At 41.8% G+C, this 21365-nt stretch overlaps 1 protein-coding gene across 1 annotated transcript in view; it reads right to left on the reverse strand.

The window, feature by feature from the left end:
• Positions 1 to 639: 639 nt before the first annotated feature.
• The window catches only part of LOC121416891, a 36949-nt gene continuing 16223 nt past the window's right edge, over positions 640 to 21365 (reverse strand). Inside the window, 13 exon segments of the mRNA XM_041610418.1 lie at positions 640 to 2510; positions 4648 to 4712; positions 5569 to 5671; positions 6538 to 6632; positions 7621 to 7769; positions 7970 to 8145; positions 8966 to 9034; positions 10329 to 10454; positions 11598 to 11858; positions 13433 to 13591; positions 14088 to 14384; positions 14724 to 16574; positions 16576 to 19953. Of these exon segments, the coding sequence (XP_041466352.1) occupies positions 1587 to 2510; positions 4648 to 4712; positions 5569 to 5671; positions 6538 to 6632; positions 7621 to 7769; positions 7970 to 8145; positions 8966 to 9034; positions 10329 to 10454; positions 11598 to 11858; positions 13433 to 13591; positions 14088 to 14384; positions 14724 to 16574; positions 16576 to 19953 (7653 nt within the window). The 3' untranslated portion in view covers positions 640 to 1586.

The raw sequence follows: 21365 nt of genomic DNA on the forward strand, positions 1-21365 counted from the left end.
TATCATTTCAACAAAGGGTACAAATAATTCTATATGTCTTCTCTTTACATCATACTAAAGATATTACTTTTCCCATCATTTTTATGCCACATGATTCGTACATCAAAATCAAAATTTCAAAGAATTATTCAGAATTAAATTGAAATATACCATAAAAATAAATTTTGAAATATTGTTCTTCAAATATATCAGAGAAACTGACTGCTCAATTTTGTAGATTACATAGTACGTGATGTGCACATTTCTGCAATGAACATGTATATGTAGAGTCAAAGGCTGTGATCTCAAGGGGGAGGGGGGGGGGAGATTTGGCACATTGTTTGCAAGAAGACAGTGTTAACAATGTCTAAAAATAAGAAATGGCATGACAACGATGTCACTTACACATTTGCAAGAATGAACAAAAATATTGCAATCGATTATATCACAAAACGCACTGTCAAAAATTAAAGTGCTAAATTTGTTGTGGCCCAGTGGATAACTCTTCTGACTTTGAAACAGAGGGTCGAGGGTTTGAATCCCAGCCATGGCGTGATTTCCTTCAGCAAGAAAGTTATCCACATTGTGCTGCCCTCAACCCAGGTGAGGTAAATCGGTACCTGGCAGGATTAACTCCTGCCAGATGAGCGCTGAAAGGCAGCTCGAGCCAAGCCAGGGAATAGAATATTTCTAGATAGATGGCGCTATATAACTGCATACTATCATAATTATTACTTTTGTTTCCTCTTTGGCCATTAGATAGCTCAACATCATACAACTGGTAGGCATTTCATAAAGCTGTTCGTAAGTTAAGAGCGACTGGTGATCCTTTCTTACTCGCTAATGAACAATTTGGTGTATACCATTTACCACAAGAAAGGATCACCATTCGTTCTTTAAGTCACTCTTAAATTACATACAGCTTTATGAAATGCCCACCTGTATCAGTAACCTTGGTACAAATCCATTTCCATCATTGCTCTGATTTCAGTTTAGTGCATTGAATTACATTTTAATTTTCAAATGACAAGGCAGCTTAAAAGAACACAACGTAAAATAAGGAACCACTGTTCACTTTGCATAGCAGCGCTTTGTTCAGTCAGACGTACCGGTTCCGTATTTTTACATCCATTCACTTTTAAACACAAGCGAGTGTGCACAAATCTATGTGTGGTGTCCAAAACAACAGTATGGTTGGCTTTCAGTACCCCAAAACTGATGTTAAGAAAACAAATAAGTAGTGCTGTTTAAGTTTGGCACAGTACATTGAGTTCCGGAATGAAGGAAGCGTGTTGTGTAAATAAAAACCCTCCAAACTGTCTTTAATGTACGTTGCGAGATAATTTTGCATGGACATTACTACAAATAATTTGCATGTTCTTTACGATATGAGTAGACTATTTTGAATACTAGAATGTATTCACACACAATTATTTCTGTACAGGATACCTGTACGTAAGTGATATCCTTCCAAGGTTTCTGAGCAGTTCTGTCGGACTCTACAGAGCGGCACGACTGCTTCGTCCATGTGACAGCTTCGGCGATCACCTCTGAACCAGCAATGCTCTTCATTGGCAAAATTATTGCTAGCATCTCTTGATTGTTGATCACAAAATGCTCCTGACCGCTTCTTCAACATCACTATCCATCGTATTGAGTTCGGTCTCAAGCCCGGCGACAGCGCTGTTCTCTTCCAGGAAACTCGTATTGGCATAGTCTTCGAGATTAAACACCGCAGAGTCATCGGCGCTGTCGAACACATCGTCCTGATCAAAACTAATATCGGCAAGGCTGGCATGGCGCATGTTATCACTGGGACCCGGGTTCTGTAGAAAAAGAATACTGTTGACTGCACTGTCCATCTGCTCCTGAAGCACGTCTTTGCTCTCACTATCCTCGTCCATTATTGCATCAAACTGATTTCCGGAGGGGTTCCGGTCACGAGACTGCGAGCCGACCGTGTCGCGGGTACTTGCGTCGCTTTCTTGGAATGCAAAAGAATCTTTATTTTTCTCACTAACCTTCCACACACTGCCCCTAGTCCTGTAATCGATTGACGGCGAGTAGTCGCTACTGTCTAAGGAATCAGAACTAAGAAGCGCCTCGAGTTGGCTTTTCCGCCGCTTCGGCTTGGTCGGGGAGGATAGTACTGAGTCATCGCTCTCACTTGTAATGGACCGATCGCGGGACTTGACCTTGGACTCCACCAATAAACTTTTGGTCAACCGTAACCGAATGCCACCCCCGGACGACGCTCCTTTCGAACCATCCTCCTCGTCGCTGCTCCCGTACTTGGACACGATCGAAGACTGATACTGTCCTTCGGAGCTCGAGGATGTGTCTCCGTCACCGCTCACCTGTCTTTGACGCTGCAGGGTGGCTCCCTGCCCACCGGACCTACGGGAGGGGTTCATCTCGGGACTTTTTCGTATTCTGTCGTGGTTGGTCTTGTGGCGGGGTTCAGCTTTGGTAGGGGGGACCTTGGCAGGTTGGGCGAACGAATGCTCAGAGGGTGCCTCTACATGGGCAGCCTGCAAAATTAAAGAGAAGTTAAAGGTCAAGTCCACCACAGAAAATTGTTAATTTGAATCAATAGAGAAAAATCAGACTAGCATTATGCTGAAAATTTCATCAAAATCGGATGTAAAATAACAAAAGTTATGACATTTCAAAGATACGCTTATTTTTCACAAAATGGTTATATGAACGAGTCAGTTACGTCCAAATGAGAAAGTCGATGATGTCACTCACCCACTATTCCTTTGTTTTTTATTGTTTGAATTATACAATATTTCAATTTTTACGAATTCGACAATTAGGACCTCCTTGCCTGAACCACAAAATGTTAAAATAATGGAATTCCACTTGTTCAGGGAGGAATGAAACTTTATTTCACATGACAATGTTTCATATAATAAAATACAAAAGAAATAGTGAGTGAGTGATGTTATCAGTTCCCTAGTCTGCATACCGACTGAGATGTGCATATAACTGTTTTGTAAAATTAAGCAAAACTCTAAAATGTCATAACTTTCTAATTTTACATTAAATTTTGATGAAATTTTCAGCGTTATGCTTGTTGGATTTTCCTCTTTTAATTCAAATCAAGTTTTTTTTGGGGGGGGTGGACTTGTCCTTTAATTTGATTATAATGCTACTCAAGTCCATTATATAGCATAGCTACTGTATATACATAATCCCCTGGAAAGAACAGTTACATAGTAAGTTCACATACTGGACTATGTGAAAGTGTGATTCACACTGTAGAAATGTTAACAAAATTGTTCGAAAGATAAAAATTTATCATTGTGATGCCACATATAAATCGCAAAACTGACTCCAATCAAGATCATCGTTGCATGCGCATTTTCCAAAGTAGACTGACTATGAACCAATCAGAAACGTCCTTTGAAATAAGCGATTAATCGCTAACCTTTGTGTTACGGGACCCAGGGCCTCGTCTTACAAAGAGTTACGATTGATCAAATAAATCACAACTATGGAAAGCCAGCAACGCCAACATCTATAATACATGCTTATTCAAAATAATTCCTAGATAAGCTTTATGTTCATACATCCATAGTTTTCTTGAAAATTCGCGGTGCTTCTCTTTCTTTGCAAAGGACATTGTGCAAATTTCTTGACATTGATGACGTCAATGGATTTACATTCACTGGAGATTGATTGGATCAATCGTAACTCTAAAAATCAAGCGCAACTTGATTTTAAACCAATCACGCATTTGGGACTTGCGATTGATTTTTTGACTTGCGATTGATTTTTTGACTTGCGTTTAAACGCAACTCTTTCTGCAACAGAACCCAGGGCCCTCTGACATAAAACTTCGCAACTAATCACGGCAGATTTTAAGACTGATTACACATAATAAGCAAATGTGCTATCAATCACAGAACTCTGTCCCACAATCAAACACTAATGCTGAGGTCACAGTTTTCCCTACGGATGCCGTACAGCAAGTCAAAAACAGTCGTTTTATCAATTATCATTCACACCACCCATATGTAGCTGGTACAAAGAATTGCTAAAACTGCTGCTTTCGACTCGCCATACGGCAGCCATAGGGGAACTGTGACTGCAGCACATGTTATGGGGCCCAGAATATGCAAAATATCTATCGATATATAACTATTGCATTGGATCAGTAGTTCAAGTTCATTTATTCAAAACCAAAAAATCACATCATAATCAAAATAGATGTACATACAACGTAAATGAGTACATGAACATACATCAATCAGACTATAGCATATACGATTTGGTTTTAGGACCCCTTTAAAAGCAACTGGGAGCTTAGGAGTTCAAGCCCCGGCCGTGTCAGACCAAAAAGATTTCAAAAGATGGAAGTTGCTGCTACCCTGTTTAGCGTTCAATGATGTATAAGGGATAGAGCAGTGTCAATCTGGCGCTGCACAATGGCTACCGATCGGGCAAAATAAATTTTCTGAGTAATCCTATTTCAGATTTCGAACATCACAATAAAGATTTCACTTTGTTTAATTTTCTCATTTCAACTCATTTCATTTCAACATATCAACTCATAACTCAAAATTTGCCTTTTGGTCCCAGGAGACTTATCTGTATTCATTTTATTTCATATTTTGTCTTTCTAGAAGTGGAAATAAGCTTGAAACTTGATGAGTTGCTTACCTGAGCACTGGCTGTTTCTTGGTCCTGACTGGATTCTATCTTTGGCATCAATGATTCTACTAGTCCTGATCGGAAAGGCAGAGAAGACGCAACAATAACGATATATATGTCAGCTATGGTAAAGATTTAGAAATGACTTAGTACAGAATCCCAAAAAAATGACCAAGTATCAGTATGTATAAGTAAGAATATATACCGAAGATTTTGAAAGAAAATATGTTGTTGTTTAGATATTGGCAAAATGATTATGGTATTCCATCAAAATATTGGGTCTTTTTCCAAGCAATGAAAATATGCTGTCCCACATGTGCTTATCTGTGTTAGTGATCTTCAGTATGATAGTTTTTCAGCTTAGATTAATGATTTCACAAAGCAGAGTTTACGTGGCTATACCGGATCTAGATCTAGGATATGGTGGCAATTAACCTTGGTTTACAAACTTTCTCATATCATCGTTTAATGCAACTACTTTCATTTATCAGGCAAGAATGAACTGACCAGCACTGTGCGTGGCCTCTCAATAACAGTGCATCAAACATTGAGGGTCTTAAAATATTCCTTGAGTTTACTATCAATGATACAATGAATAAATAAGCATACAATTATATTCCTTGATAGGAAAACTTAAATATTTTGAGAAGAAATGTACAATTTTGCTCCTTGGTAAAAAATTATTGCAGTATGAATGTATTTAGTTCAGTTCATTTATTCATTAAAAAAAAATGAGTACAGATATACATCAAAATTTTCCTTCGAATATATACTTAAAAACATATTAATATATATTTAAAAACGTAAACATGCAAAAACAACAATAAATAGAATGATATTCGGGTATAATTAGGCCTGTGTAAAGTAATAATATAAGAAATGAAAAGGAGGACTTAAAATTCAGATTGATGAATAGCACAGCTTATTTACCTCTGTTAGCCTCGACTCTACTGCGTTCTTCTTGGAGCGCAGCCGTCTCATCTTGGTGAAACAAACGTCCCAACATGACAACCTCTGATGACGGCACTTCAATCTATGATGAAAGCAACGGACAAGAAAGGTGATAGACTTGGGCTTTCACACCAAAACAAAAATTGTTAATACAGAACAAGAACAAAACTTTCTTTTAAACTCAGGGTGCTACATAAGCCCTTGCCCGATTGCCTGGGGCAAGTAAAAGTTAGAGTCGGGCAAGTGTTTTGAAAGAAAGACCAAAACTACTTGCCCGAATTGGGCAAGCGAAATTCTCACAGTAGATTAACCAAAATTAGGGTTGATATGATATGATGTTGACCCTTATTTTGGTCATGGCAGGCAAGATAAAATCACTGGAAAAAGAAATGCAATAACAATATAGATCAGTTCATGTCAAAAGAGAAAAAAGGTCAAACTTTCTTTTGAAGACGTAAAACTATTTTTTCAAGAATTTTTTCGGGCAAGTGAAATAGATTTTTGGGCAAGCATATTTCAACTATCTAAAAATCTACTTGACCGACTGGGCAAGTGCTTCTAAAAAGTTATGTAGTACCCTGAAAACTGATAATCGATTGAGTAGTTAACGGCCATTGCACATTTTACAGAATCTATCATTCTTTTTAAAAGGTAGGGTGTAGTGTGTTTTTAAGTACCACAGATTTTTTCTTTAGAAAAATGTTTCCACGCTAATAATGAATGGGCGGTACGGGTTAACTGGTGGTGGTAAACAAAAATTAAATTGTAAAAAAATTAATCAATTAACATAATGTTAATCTAATACAAAAATTAGATGGCTATTTCATGGATGTAAAGAAGTAAAACGTGAAATTTCAGCAACTTTTGAGGGGGTTAGTTTTGTTCTTCTTTCCAATATATACGGAGAAACGGTTGTCAAAACAGAAATGTTTTATGTTTTTAACTCACCATACTTTCTTGATAGAGGAGGTATTGGAATTTATCCAACATCTTCTTTTTCTTCGTCATCAGCTGGTTACTGATCTCATCAAAAGAACTCTCAGCTAATGAAAACGGAAAAGACAAGTTGTCAAAATAAATCCAGAAAAAAAAACACTATTCCTCACAATCACAAACACTAAGGCAACTTGTCAAGAATCTGTGTTGTGTCTTTTGGCAGGAAGCCCGCTATAAGGATCCTGTGCTTATTTTCCTGTCCCCATTGTTCTGTCTATGGTGACTGCGATGACTTGTGATGACATGCTGCAAGAATCCTGCAGGAAAGACCCTCTTTTGACAAGGTGCCTTGTGAAATCATTGCACCTGATTGGCCGAGAGCAAATTAGTCAGTGAAACACTCTCCACATCTGGTGGTGTTTCATAAAGCTGTTCGTAAGTTAAGAGCGACTGGTGATCCTTTCTTACGCGCAAAACCCTCGCCACTGAATGTTTTTGTGTATACCATTTACCACAAGAAAGGATCACCAGTCGTTCTTAAAGTCGCTCTTAACGTACAAACAGCTTTATGAAACGGGCCCTTGGACAGAATAAAAAAAAATAGAGTTCTGAGATGAACTCCTCCCGTAGCGTCTGGAATCCTTTTTCAAGGCATTAATCTACACTTTGCCACTATTGTCCCAGGTGCTAAATGGATACCCGGTAGGATGTGAAAGTCATTGTAGCTTGTCCAGTACTGTGTGCGCCTCACCGGAAACTGACTGGATACTCCCCAGGGAGTGGAGGATGTAAACACATTGTGTGCGGAAATGACTGATTGAATCCGATGACTGGGGTTATAATATATCTGTAAAGCGCTTAGACATGTCGTTCCTATTATTGTTCTTGTCAGAGCAGAGGGGGGCGTTTCATCAATATTTTGTCCGACAAGTTGTCAGATCTGACAAATTTCCTGGATTCTGATTGGTTGAGGAGCACTGTTACTATAGTAACTGTCGGATAAAACGTCCAACAAGTCCTTTCATGAAACGCTCCCCTGGATTATCTTTTGTATATGCCACCCCCCATGAACAAAGGATAACTGCTTATACTCACTTTCTTTGAAACTTTTCTTGCTGGGGATCTTTTCATGCGCTATGTGGTAGGGCAACAGCCTCTGTATAGCCTCGCTGTACGAGGCAAAGGGCGTCTTGAACTGAATATTCTCCACACAGTACTTGTCTAAGTCACGCCTCTCTCGGATGCTGGAGAATAGAATGGGATGGTAACATTCAAAATCAAATTAAAATCCCATTTTTGTTGGATTTACAGAAACTTGATTCCAAATAAAAGAGAAAAATCCAACAAGCGAAACACTGAAAATGTCATTAAAATTGGTTGTAAAACAAGAAAGTTATAACATCTCAAAGTTTCAAACAGGACCAAGCCAAAGTCTGATGCTTACAATTCGGCTGCAGCCGGTGGTGGAGTCGGGGCCTTCGGGGGCGGTGGAGGGGAGATGATCTCCACTTCCTTACCCCCTTTATCCTCCATTCGATCTCCTTTGGGCGATGCCTTGGCCCCTTTCTTCTTGGCCTTGCTACGGCTGGGCTTGGGAGCTCTCACCGGAGACAACTGAGCCTAGGATCAAATAAGAAATAATGATCATAAAATATTAATAATACGTCAGATGTAGATAGCACTTTCTACATTAGATGCTCAACGAGTCAAGTTCAAAATTTCAGCAATGAACGAGTTAATGGATCTCTGTCAAAAAGCACAATTATACAGGTATGCCTTCAAATCATCCCTGAAGACAGTCGCTGATGTCTGGGTTTTCAAGCTCTGTGGAAGCAAATTCCATTGAGTCGGTCCCCGAATAAGTGAAGGCCCATTCCCCCCACAATGAATTTGAATAAGTAATGAAACTTAAATTATACAACACCCTAAATGAAGGCTTCATATTGTCTGTAATTACTCCCATACTTCTAAATCACTTTCCCATTATTGATCTGAATTCAATGAAATCTTTCAGGAATAGATAAACAGAACGAAGCCACATCAATGAATATCCTGGCATAATTCACAGAAATGGCTCTTTGAAAACAGACATACACAACAAAAGTTATGCAATTTAGTACTATAATTAATTTCGCCATAAAACATAAAAAAATTGTAGTTTACGAAGATACAATTTTATTTTGAATAATCAAAGATGGAAAGCCGAAATGAAAGAAAAGAAGAGTAAGAAAATGGTTTTCCACGGGCCAGGGCTTGCAATAGTAAAAGTCAGAGGCATGCGAGCCCTCAAAGAAAAACCATTGAGGGATTATTGCACATTCCGGTCATCTGATGGTAAATTTATTGTTGAGCATGAGTTTATGAAACGGAACCCAGACCGTGCCCTTTAAAGCACCTATTTCTTTTTAACAATGACATGAAATCCTGCTTAGTAGCATACCTTGGGTGTTGGAGTACTGGAGGAAGGCTGCTGCACAGGTTGTACTGCTGAACTTGACGTATCTTGGACCTTAACAAAGAACAGAGAAAAGGAGATTGAAATTGATAAAAGGCCATTTACCGACTGTTTCCTGGGTCCTGTTGCATTAAATATTTTAATAATGATAATATATAATATAGGGTATTTATATTGCGCACATATCCACCTTGTTAGGTGCTCAAGGCGCTCCTATATTACCCGGCTAAGCTAGGTGTTCATAGCGCACACAGCTTTTTAAGGAATTACTTCCTACCGGTACCCATTTACCTCACCTGGGTTGAGTGCAGCACACTGTGGATCAGTTTCTTGCTGAAGGAAACTATGCCATGGCTGGGATTCGAACCCACGACCCTCTGTTTCAAAGTCCGAAGACTAATCCACTGGGCCACAACGCTCCACAATAATAATATTGGATTTGTATAGTGCACGTATCCACCTTGCTAGTTGCTCTAGGCGCTCCTATATTACCCCAGCTAACCTGCAACCCATAGCAACTGTGATCTGGGGCTCGTTGCAGAAAGAGTTGCAATCAATCGCAACTCTAAAAATCATGTGCAAAACCAATCGACAGCGCAGCATTTGGGACTTGCGATTGATTTTCTTACTTGCATTTAAACGTAACTCTTTCTGCAGCGGACCCCTGATTTGTTGCAGCAGAATCACAGACCAAATGTAAGACGTTTGACACGTCCATCATCCTGTGATTTCAATAATTTCAGCCAATCGGATTTGTCCTAGATGATGGCATCACAACCAACATGCTGTGTAAGCAACATAAGCGTATTGGTGTCGTTGAAATGCAGCCCATTGCGAAGCTATGCACTGGCCTGTGATGTGACTGCACCGGGATATGATTGGCAGCGATTGGATCTTATTGCAATCATATTGGGTGATTTCAAATTCAGTGTTGACCTTTTGATGTTGGTGTTATGGCAATTTTTACACGATTATAGCACCTAACATAAAATGAAGATGGTCCCGAAAAGTCCTTCACTAGTTGTTGACATGTCAATGTGATCTGGGCCCGTAACACAAAGATGAGTGATCAATCGCTAAATGAACTGACCAATCAGGATCAACATTACACGCGCATTTGGCGCAAAATTCTGACCAGGAACCAATCAGAAGTTCTCTCATGTTCGCTATTCATCGCTAATCTTTATGTTAAGGGGCCCTGGATCAGTTTTACAATCTCTGAACAAGTTTTGGAGCTATGGGAAGCAATCCGAATTTCAACACCAACACCAAGGCCAACACCGCACTTGAAATCACCCATTGGATAGTGTGCGCTGGGATGGAAAGTCAAGTAAGGAATTGGTCCAACCTTTTTCTGTCCCTGCTGTAGCTTGACCTGATGCTGTCGGTAGAACTCTTGTTGCTGCTGTGGGGTCATATTCTTCAACTGCTCCTGGAGGCGCCTCAAGACATCTTGTTGCTGAGGAGTCAGGTTCTAAAGACAAAGGATACAAGGATCGTAATATCCATAGTCTCATATTTTTCACATTTTCATATGATGATGATGCACAGCATTTGTAAAATCTGTCAAAGACATTCAAAGGCGCATTTTTGGAGGAGCGAGCCAATCTGGGTCGCCTAGAAGAGAGCGCACACAGAACTGTGACCCGCAGGTCTCTCCTCATAAATGGTTGTGGGAATGCAGGTGGACCGCTACACCAGGGTTTCCCTCTACTCTTATTCGTATAGTGCAGTGGGTTCTAAACATGCAAAGGAGGTGACTCTCCTCTAAACTGGGCCTCCATTTAACATCCTATCCAAGGGATGGAGTGTTTTCCACTGTAACATCGCCTGCATCTATGAAACGGGGAGACAGACATTTGCACACAAAGCACTGGCTCCGGTCATCCGCCCGAGGTGGACTCGAACCCACGATCTTTGGTTCGACAGGCAGACACTTTACTGACTGAGCCAACTTCGCTCTCATCAATTCATTCATCTGTTCATTGGTTCATTTGCATATGGGGGAGGGAGGGGGGTCAAAATTTCATGAAATTTGCCAGTATTGGCTAATTCAGTATCAACACTTCCGGTGAAATCATTGCTTTTGATTAGCTCAGAAGCTCTGGCATCTGAATGTTACCATGGTAACAGTTGCAGAAGGGCAACATTCATGACACAGTCCCCAGGTTGGATCAGGGGCCTGCTGAGGAAATTGATGCGATCAAACGCAACTCAAAAATTCAAGCACAACTTTGACTTTTGACAAATGGAACATGTGCTTCAGGGACTTGTGCTTGATTTCTTAAACTTGCGTTTAAACGCATCTCTTCCTGCAATAAGCCCTAGAAGAGACATTCCTGCCGACCAATAACCATTTAGACTTTTCTGCAGCTGATTACACTCAGTTTATTACCACTATGAAAAAAACTTTGCCCTTTATTGTTTATATTGCTACACACCACGACCACCACCCTACTCCTCCTCCTCATCACCACCACCACATCACATCATCATCACTACTACAATCACCATCACCATGACCTCTATCATCATCATCACCAAAATCATCATCATTATCATCTCCATCATCATAATCATCATCTTCAATTATCTTCATCATAACCATCATCATTACCTTGCCTACTAACTGCACAATATTTGTGGTGAAGATCTGTTGGAGGGTGGTAGGAACGCTAGTAGAGGACGGGACCTGTACCCCTGACACCGGCGTTGGTATGGACGTGATGGGAGCAACAGGTTGAGTGGACCCCTGGCTTGCTGGGGCCCCTGCCGTGGAGGGTTGGGTCGAGGCCTGGGCGGCGGCAGCAGCAGCGGCTGCTGCCGCTGCAGCGGATGCAGCGAAGGAAGATGAAGTCTGCTGATCTGTGTTACCAATCTAAAAAAAAAGACAAACATTGATTAATCAAAACAAAAACAGTGAAGTGTAATTGAAAATACTTGGGTTTACAAAAATGCAGTCCACAAATATGTATCAAATATCAAATCACGAAAGTTGTGTCCATCTCACCACTTGTTTGATTTCAAAGGAAATCTTTCCTGATAAAAGGGGCAATTCAACTACCATTTGGAAACCTGATCTATCCTGATTATAGGACAGGCAAGGGATAGGAATCGGTTGATATCTGGAACAGCGAAGCAACGGCATTGTGATGACAGGGTAAAAGCGGGCATGTATTCAGATTGGCATGAGTGGTGAGCAAGTTTGAACATGCTCCAAGTTTCCTGCCGTTCTTCCCGACCAGTCATGGGAATGGTGGGACTAGTACAACCACGTCTTTCCAGACATACTATCAGTCAGAGGCGTCGATTATGGGGGGGGGCAGGGGGGCGATCGCCCCACCAATGAAAATATTGGGGGGGCAAACATATCGTTTTGCCCCCCCCAATAATTCCGCAAGTGCTAAAAATAAAATAAGATTGTAATGTTACACAGAAATCAGCAAGCGAGATTGAGATACACAACTCAGTCTTCGTCTAAAATCGTGCTCAAAATTTCCACTTTTCAGATTGGAATATCAAAAAATTTCAGCTCGCGGTCGCATCATTCCTGTAACTAAAACCTATACTTTTCATGATTTGAATAGGTGAATATGGTCCCATTTTCAGTTCTAAAACTCAAAAGAACTCCCACTTCGATTTGCAATAATCTTTTGTTGTATATATATATAATTTGTTCTTTATTAAAAACTTGCATTAAACTCAATTTTTTTTTCAGATCGAAATATCAAAATTTGGAAAATTGATTCATGATTTTGCCCCCAATCTGAAAAATGGATCGACGCCCCTGCTATCAGTGGAACCTGGATGCTCCGCTTGAAAATGTTTGTTCCTGCAGAGCATTTTCAGTTGACTCAAGGTAAAGGTTTCATTTTCCCTCAATCCTGCCCAATCTGTAGGTTTGCAAAATCATAGCAAGATCGACATAGTAGAATGGCCCCTTTGCCTTGTCTATGAAGAAACTAGAGGAATCAAAGGAACAAGACATTAAGACCCAAATTCACAAAGGTGGTTTTGAGAACCTACGGTTGAGTCCATGGTTTAGGCAGATTTCCTGTACAAATTACGCTTATTTTACTGCGTATATTAAAAATGTCCAAAGCTGATGCGCGCATTTGTCACAGTGCGCCAAAGTGACGCCTGTTGCCGTGTTTATCCATGCTGAATGAGTCCACTCTTCAAACAGTGGACTCATGAATAAAATAGTGTATCTAACCATGGTAACAGGCGTCAATTTGGCGCAATGTGACATAAGAGCGTATCAGCATTGGACATTTTTTTATACATACGCCCGATACGCGCAAAATCAAGGGTTATTTATACAGGAAATCTGCATAAACCATGGATTCAACCATGGGTTTTCAAAGCCACCTTTGGGAATTCGGGCCTTAGTGAGATTGCAACAAAAAGAGACTTAAACTTTTTGTTAGGTATTATTTTTTTGTAACTTACCTTATATTGTCCTGTTGACGGAGGTTGATTTGGCATGGGAGTACCTGCTGCTGGTTTAGGAATGTTTGTTGTTGCTGTTACAGAACCGTAAGTCTGGGGTGTTGTCCCTGATCCGCCCAAGTTTGAGCTGGCCACGGCAAATGTACAACTGGCAGTATTCTGAGAGTAGCAGAAAAGGATCGTACGATACAATAGTCTTAAATATCAAACAAGAGATATAGTAATTTCCCCTTAACTTTGATAGACTGAATTATTTTCTTTTTTGCTTTAAGGATGAGATACTCTATTGGAGGTGCTGCCAAAATCTGTACCTCAAAACTAAAGCCGCTAAGGATGGCTCAGCTGTGGAATTCACTCCCCTCCAACACATTCCCTTTAGCGCCCAACATGGACAGATTTAAGAATAGTGTTCATTCATATTTAAAAAGCTTGCTGTAAACCTTTTACTTTTAATTCAATTATGGTTTTTACGTGGCAGTCATGGGCCACTTTTTATCATTTTATCAGGCCCAAAGAACAATCTAAAAAATAGAAGGAAAAAAAAAGGTGACATCCAATGTAACGCTAAATGAAAGCACTGCCAAGATCATTGTACTTTTATTAGATACAAGTTGTTTTTTTTTGCACCAAACATGAAATTAAACAAAATATCTACCTGGATACTACTTGCAGGTGTGGTGACTTCTCCTTTAGCATCGTTGGATAAGCCAGTGGAAGGGACCTTTGGAACGTTGGCACCACCTACTGGTTTGGCAGAGGGTGTTGGGGTACCTGTCCCTTCCAGCTTAGCTCTGGCCTGGTCATTGATCTTCTGCTGTAAGTCCAGGAGCTGTTGAAGCATCGCCTCTTGCTTTGGAGTGCGGTTGACGATGCCTTCTAGCTGCCGAATGAACCCTTGGACACTGTGGAGGCTCTGCTGGGTCTGCACGCTGAAGTGTGATGTTTTGGCTTTCTGAAGAGTCAAGAGATGGATTGGTTGCATTTAGTTTGGATGATGTTACCTTATCTTTCAACCAATATAATCTTATAAAGCTTGTGATAAAACAACTTTCCCTTCAAATAGAATTCAGGGCCTTACTAGGTATTAGCTCAGAAGAAATGTTTGTAAACTTAAACTAATCCTCTTAATAAAAATGATTTTATTTATCAATTTAGAAATTAATGAAACACCCCCCCCCACCTCCAGTGGCAAGATTTGAAAAAATGTCTTCAAGTGATTTGGAGATTTCAAAACAAAGAAATTAACCTAAAATGATAACATTATAAAATGATAAAATGATAAAATACTCACCGCTTTCGGCTTGAAAACAGTACTGGTTGCTTGTTGACTCTGCTGTAGCTGTTGCAGTCTTCTGCTGGCAACATTAGTATCTTTCTGTAAGCTTCCCCCAGCATTGATAGATGTTGCAGACACCCTTGATGTGGTGACCTGTGACTGAGCACCCTGTGAGACTAATGATGTTGCTGGACTACTCTGGATATTCTCCTGTGGCACTTGTCCATGTTGATAACCCTGGGAGGTGAGCTGCCCAGCGTCGAAACCAGGTTTCTTATTCATTTGGTTTGAAGGCAGTGTCATTTGGGGTGCACTCTGCAGCATACGACTCAGATGGCTACCCTGAGAGGCATTGCTCTGAGACCTAGACATCTGGCCAGATTGGGATGGCAGTTGATTGGCTTGAGATCCAACAAAGTTCATCTGCACAGGAGCACCTTCTTGAGGTACCCCAGTCTGGTCGATCTGAAGAGCAGCCTGACCCTGAGTTGCTCTCTGCTGCATTGATAGGGGTTGGTGATGAACTGTTCCAGAGCCAGTCTTTCCGCCTGATGTCTTCCGACTGAACTTGTTCTCTACTTTGACAGGTACTGGATCATCATCATCAAACTCAAACACATCTTTCTCCTTGGTAACAGAAGGAATCGTTCCAAGTGGAGCCTGCTTCTGTGAAGGCAGAATAGAAACATTTGGTGGAGCTTGCTGGGGAGCAGGTGGGGGTGGAGGCATCATTGATGTATTTGGAGGTGGTTTCTTTTTTGAAGACGAAACCACGGGTTGTTGACCTTGATTTGGTAAGAATGACCCTCCGCTAGGAGTACCATCCTTCTGCCCTGAATTCACAGCCTGGATAGTTACATTGGGTGTGTAATTTGGGTTCTGATTTTGAAGTCCATCTGGTGCCTTTGGAATACTGTTGGTGCTAAAGGTAGTTGAGCTAGGTCTAATGAGTTGCTGTACATCAGTTTCTCCTGTAGACGAAGCTATTCCACCATGTCTTGTGTTATAAGCAGCACTAGCATTCTGGGTTGCTTGTAAGATTGACGATGCTACCAGTTGTGCTTGATCCGCACTCGCAGAAAGGACCTGCTGCTGTTGAAACTGCTGTTGATTGGTGACACCAGATTGTTGCATTTGTTGGAATGAACTAGCAGGCATTGAAGCTCCCATCTGTTGCTGTTTTGCCATCTGCTGCTGTTTTGCAAGCTGCTGTTTCTGTTTTAGGAGTTGCAATTGCTTCATCAAATCTGGATGTTTCTGCAAGAGCAACTGAAACTGCTGCATGTAATGAGCTTGCTCCTGGGCACCTGATGGACCCTTTGCTTGGGCTGCCTGAGCTTTCTTCAAAAGATCAAAAGCTTGTAAAAGCTGGGGCATCATCTTTGTGGAAGGCTGACTAGGAACTTGCCCAGACTGCGCTGGATGGACAGGAGCACTTGACGGCATCACATGATGCGCATTTGGAGCAAAGGTTGATTGGTTGCTCTGGATCACTTGGCCGCCACTATTTAACACATTCTGTGGACTTTGCAATCCTTGAGAACCCATGACATGCTGGCTATGATGAGTTGGCATTGACAATCCTTGTGGACTTGCTAATGGTTGACCTTGTGGGCTGGGTAGAGGATGGCCAGCACTGGGTGGACGAGATGTTTGTCTGCCCTGAGGGCTGGGCAATGGCTGACCAGCACTAGGCGGGCGGTGTGGCTGCATGGATTGAGGACTCTGTGCAGGTTGTCCTGCGCTTGGTGGGCGATGTGGTGGCATCCCTTGTGGACTCGGCAAAGGCACACTTGGAGGGCGATGACTTTGATTGGATTGGGGGCTTGGAAGTGGTTGACCGATGCTTGGTGGTCTGGAACCCCCCCTGTGGACTTGGTAAAGGTTGTCCAGTACTAGGTGGATGAGATATTTGGCTCTGGTTTACAATTGCTTGAACTTGCATTTGATTTGATTGAGCTGGATTGGCACCTGCCTGTGCTGCATTCTTCCTTTGTTGGAGTTGCAAGAGCTGGTTCATCAGTGCTGTGTTATCAGTTCCAGGATTTGAAGTGCCCATCTGTCTCTTCAATTGCTGCAACTGCAGAGCGCTTACCATCGGTCTACTCTGAGTGCCTGGCTGTTGCGCTGCGTTCATACCTTGCCCTTGCCTTTGCATCTGCTGTTGTACTTCTAAAGCACTTATCATGGGCTGTGGTTTAGTAGTGCCTGCAACACTCACACCCTGTCCTTGAAAGTGGCCAGCATTCTTCAACTGAAGTGCACTCATCATGGGTGCATTTGGCCGTATTGGCTGCTGGTTGAAAGATGTGCTTTGGGGAGTCATCATCTGCTGTGCCTTTAACTGCAATGCACTAACCATAGGCTGCTGGTTAAGGGCAAGGCTTTTCATACCTGATTCTTGCATTTGCTTCGCTTTTAGTTCAAGGGCACTCATAAGACCAGGAGTGGAAAGAACTCCTCCGGCACTACTCATCATTCCGCTACTACTAATGGTATTTTCCAAACTTGCTGTAACATTTGTATTGTTCCCTAGCATGTGGGAGCCTGAGGTAAACTCATTTGGATGTCCTCCTTGGTTAATTTGGGAGCCAGCCGTTGAAGAGGCCAGAGTTGTGGTAAGAATACTGCTAGTGGCTAATGTAGATATTGTGGAGGCTGAAGTACCACTTGCAACTACATGCTTTCCTTGCAATGTCTTCAAGAACTCTCCTTGAAAATTATTGCTGCTGTCAACAGAAGCAACAGGTCGGGAACCAAACATGTTTTGCTTTTTTAGTTGAGTCTTCTTGGTTGGTAAACTGCTATTATTGGAAGGTAGTGTACTCACTACTGTGGGTGTCTGAATGGAAACAGCTGCAGAAGAAAGTGAACTTTGTAAGTTCAGCTGGGCGAGTTGAGAGTGCTGGACAAGGGCAGGGACACTGCCATTATTTCCTGGCAAGGTTTGAGTCTGGTTTGGCAAGCCTTTAGCATTGACATTGCTCGGTGTAACAATGGTGTTTGCAGGAGGAGAGTTCTGCTGAATGAAGACTGGCTGAGACTGTGTCCCCAGGTCTGTTGTGCTGCTAAGAGCCTGGCTGAGCTGTAAAGATGAACTCTGCTCTGTTCCAGCATCACAGGGTTGTACTTTCTGGAGTATGGTTTGTAAGCAGCCCGAGGTTTGGTTTGCCAGAGTAACAGCAGCCATCTGAGCTTGACTTGACTGAGGATCAGATTGCGAAGTGTGCTTCGAATCCGACTGTACTGTGGAGATTTTTCCATACAGTTTATGACGGAATGTTTCTACTGGTTTTGCCTTGGATGCAGGCAAAAGGTCCGACTTGATTACTTGCACTTCATTTTTAGCAGTGGATACTGACTGGGCATATGGTTGAACAATATTAGCAGCATTCTGATTGGCAATACTGCTTGTATATGTTACCGGAGAGGTAACCATCTCACTATTAGCCGGAGATTGGTATGATACAACATCCACTTTTGAGGGCGGGTTGTATACAATGTCTTTGGTGCGATATGCAGTGGAAGATATAAGAGACTGCGAAGAAATGGGTCCAACTTTTGTTTGTGCTTGAGCTGAACTTACTACCTTTGGCTGAATAAGCTGTGGAGTTGTTTGAACTTTGTTATAGGTTCCAGGTTGTTTACTCTGCACAAAGCTGACTTGATTGGCGCCAGATTGAACTATCGAGGCTTGGCTCTGTGCAATTGGTAGGACATTTGATGAACCTTGTGGATTTTGGATCACTATTGTCTGTCCACCAGTGACATAACCTTGCGGCAGGGCAATTGTTTGGTAGGCCTTTCCAGCAGAAACGCCAGACTGCACAAGCTGCATCACTGGTAAGGCTTGTTTACCTCCTTGTTGCTGATTGACAGGTTGAACAACGGGTGCCATGGCCTGTCCAGGCATCTGAATGGTGGCAAGACCAGAACCGCTGGTTTGGAGTTGCTGAATCTGCTGAGGGGCAAGAACTGCAGGTGGTCTTGTCATAAAGATGAAGCTTCCTTGCGTAGCACCAATTGTTATAACTGGTTGCAGGACTGGTACAGAAGAAGCTCCAGCAGGTTGAACTGCTCCTTGTACAGCACCTTGCACATTGTGTAAAACAACTGTTTGCTGTCCTGTTGCACCAGCCTGTCCATGATTCAACTGGATGGTTTGTCCAGCTGGTGCTCCTCCAATCGTTTGAATATTATTACCAGCTTGCGGTGCCAGCATGATTCTAATGCCTTGTTGGGGTTGTGGTTTCGATGCAGCTGGAGGGCTGATTCCAAGTTTGGGATGGATATTCAGAGGAGCCTTCGTGTTCAGGACATAGGTTTGCTGCATGGGCATAACAGTCTGCTGTGCACTACCCATGACTTTCCCTGGCGTTTGGAGGAACTGAGAGTTGATGACCTGCCCCTGGGCATCAATGACAGGCTGTGTCGCAAGGACTTGCGTCTGGGGCTGTGGTTGCGGTTGAGTTTGTGGCCTTACAACCGCTACTTGTGGAATGCTTTTTGTTGTCATCTTCTGATGGTCTTGGGCACTACTACTTTGGACAGATCCTCCCTGGACCATGAAACTTGAGGGTAAAGCATGACTTTGCGGGATACTATGAGCAGGCTGTACAGCATGTGTGCTTCCAGATCCTTTGTCTGCTGAAACCTCTGTAAGAGCTTCTTGTTGGTTGGGAACATCATCTGAGAGATCACCTACACCTGACAACATCAGACTCTGCTGAATCACATCTTGGACATTCCCTGAACTGACAGAGCTGGGTGGGACGGCATGCTGTAACTTCTCACCTTCCTCCTCAAATGAAAAGATGCTGGAGAAGTCATTTTTGGCAGATGGCGTCTGGTTGGACCCTCCAACACTCCCCTTGACCCCTAGCTTGCCGAAGAGATCATCACCTGCTGAAAAGGCCTGGTTGTTGCTGGCCTGCATCTGACTAGAACCCATCATAAAGTCAGGAAATATCTCTTTGATCTCACCCCCTTCTTGCTCACCAAACCCAAGGTCAATGATCGGCCTGGATGCAGCCTGGTTGTTCTGCGGCTTGTGGCTGGTCGGTGTGAAAGGCCGATCGCCCAGGAGTGAGAGGACAGTGTCATTTTGGATTGGTGGGGGTGAGATGTTTTCAAGGCGCATCAGTACTGAGGATGGGGTTTCCTGCGCCATGGAGGCGCTGGGGTTTGGTCCGATGGCATATTGGTTATTGGTGAGAAGAGATTGCTGCTGGTACCTGGAGAACTCCTGCATATCAGATCAAGAAAAAGATACAAAATCCCATTAGGTTCAGAACATAAGAAAATCTTAATTGGAGCTTCAGGTTTGCAATAAAGTCATGAGTACAGACTGCTATAAAATCCTAAATTGCAGACACAGGCCCTTATAAAATCTTTGATCAACAAATCCTTGATCACACCTGAATAGCAAAAATACAATTGACATTTCCACTATTATGCACCTAAACTTGAGAAAAAGCAAACTTTGAATGATTATTACTTCTAAGCATAAGTCAATGCCAAGAACATCAGTAGGATAAACAAGTGGAATGCCTCTGGCTGTCTCACCTGCATCACACGATTCAATATAGCAGCAGTTTGAGAAAAATCGGACAAATAATGAGAAAGTTATGAGCATTTGAATATTGCAATCACTAATGCTATGGAGATCCTCACATTGGCAATGCGACAAGGATGTGTGATGTCACTGATGAACAACTTTCCCTTTGGTGGACTATAAAATACCCTCAAAATGTCTCTTTTTGCTTTTTCTTATGATGATACAAACTCTTTATCCAGGATGTATTCTTATTAAAAAATATGTATTACATGCCCTCATGGAGAAAGAACACATGATCTATGGATAGATGTGATAAAAGAGGCAATTCAAGTGAAATATATACTAAAGTAATGGGGAGAGTTGTACACAAGTGACATCACACATCTTTGTCGCATTGCCAATTTGCTATCTCCATAGCATTAGTGATCGCAATATTCAAATGCTCATAACTTTCTCATTATTTTTGTCCGATTTTTCTCAAACTTTTGTTGATCTGTTTCTTTGATTTTTCTGTTTTCACACAAGCTATCTTGTTCCAATGGTTTCATTCTCCTTTAAAAAACATCCTCAAAATGTTACTTATGGAACATTCCATCCTTGGACAAGACCTAATTTGCATAATTAATTAGATGACACCGCTTTTTTTTCCAAACAAGTGGAATGCCTCTGGCCGTCTCACCTGCATCACGCGGTTCAATATAGCAGCAGTGCTGACTTTGCATACTACTCTGACTCGCACAAGATGTTCAGTGATACATGGTTACTCTTATGTCCTCTTTTTATGAACTAGACCAATAAACTTACAGAGATATGATGGTTATTCAACAAAAAACCCCAACATGGCCAAAGTTCATTGACCTTACATGACCTTTGACCTTGATCATGTGACCTGAAACTCGAACAGGATGTTCAGTGATACTTGATTACTCTTATGTACAAGTTTCATGAATCAGATCCATAAACTTTCAAAGTTATGATGGTAATTCAACAGATACACCCAATTCGGCTAAAGTTCATTGACCTTTGACCTTGGACATGTGACCTGAAACACGCACAGGATGTTCAGTGATACTTGATTACTCTAATGTCCAAGTTTAACG

Source organism: Lytechinus variegatus, chromosome 6 (assembly GCF_018143015.1).
Source record: "Lytechinus variegatus isolate NC3 chromosome 6, Lvar_3.0, whole genome shotgun sequence".
Lineage (NCBI taxonomy): Eukaryota > Metazoa > Echinodermata > Echinoidea > Temnopleuroida > Toxopneustidae > Lytechinus > Lytechinus variegatus.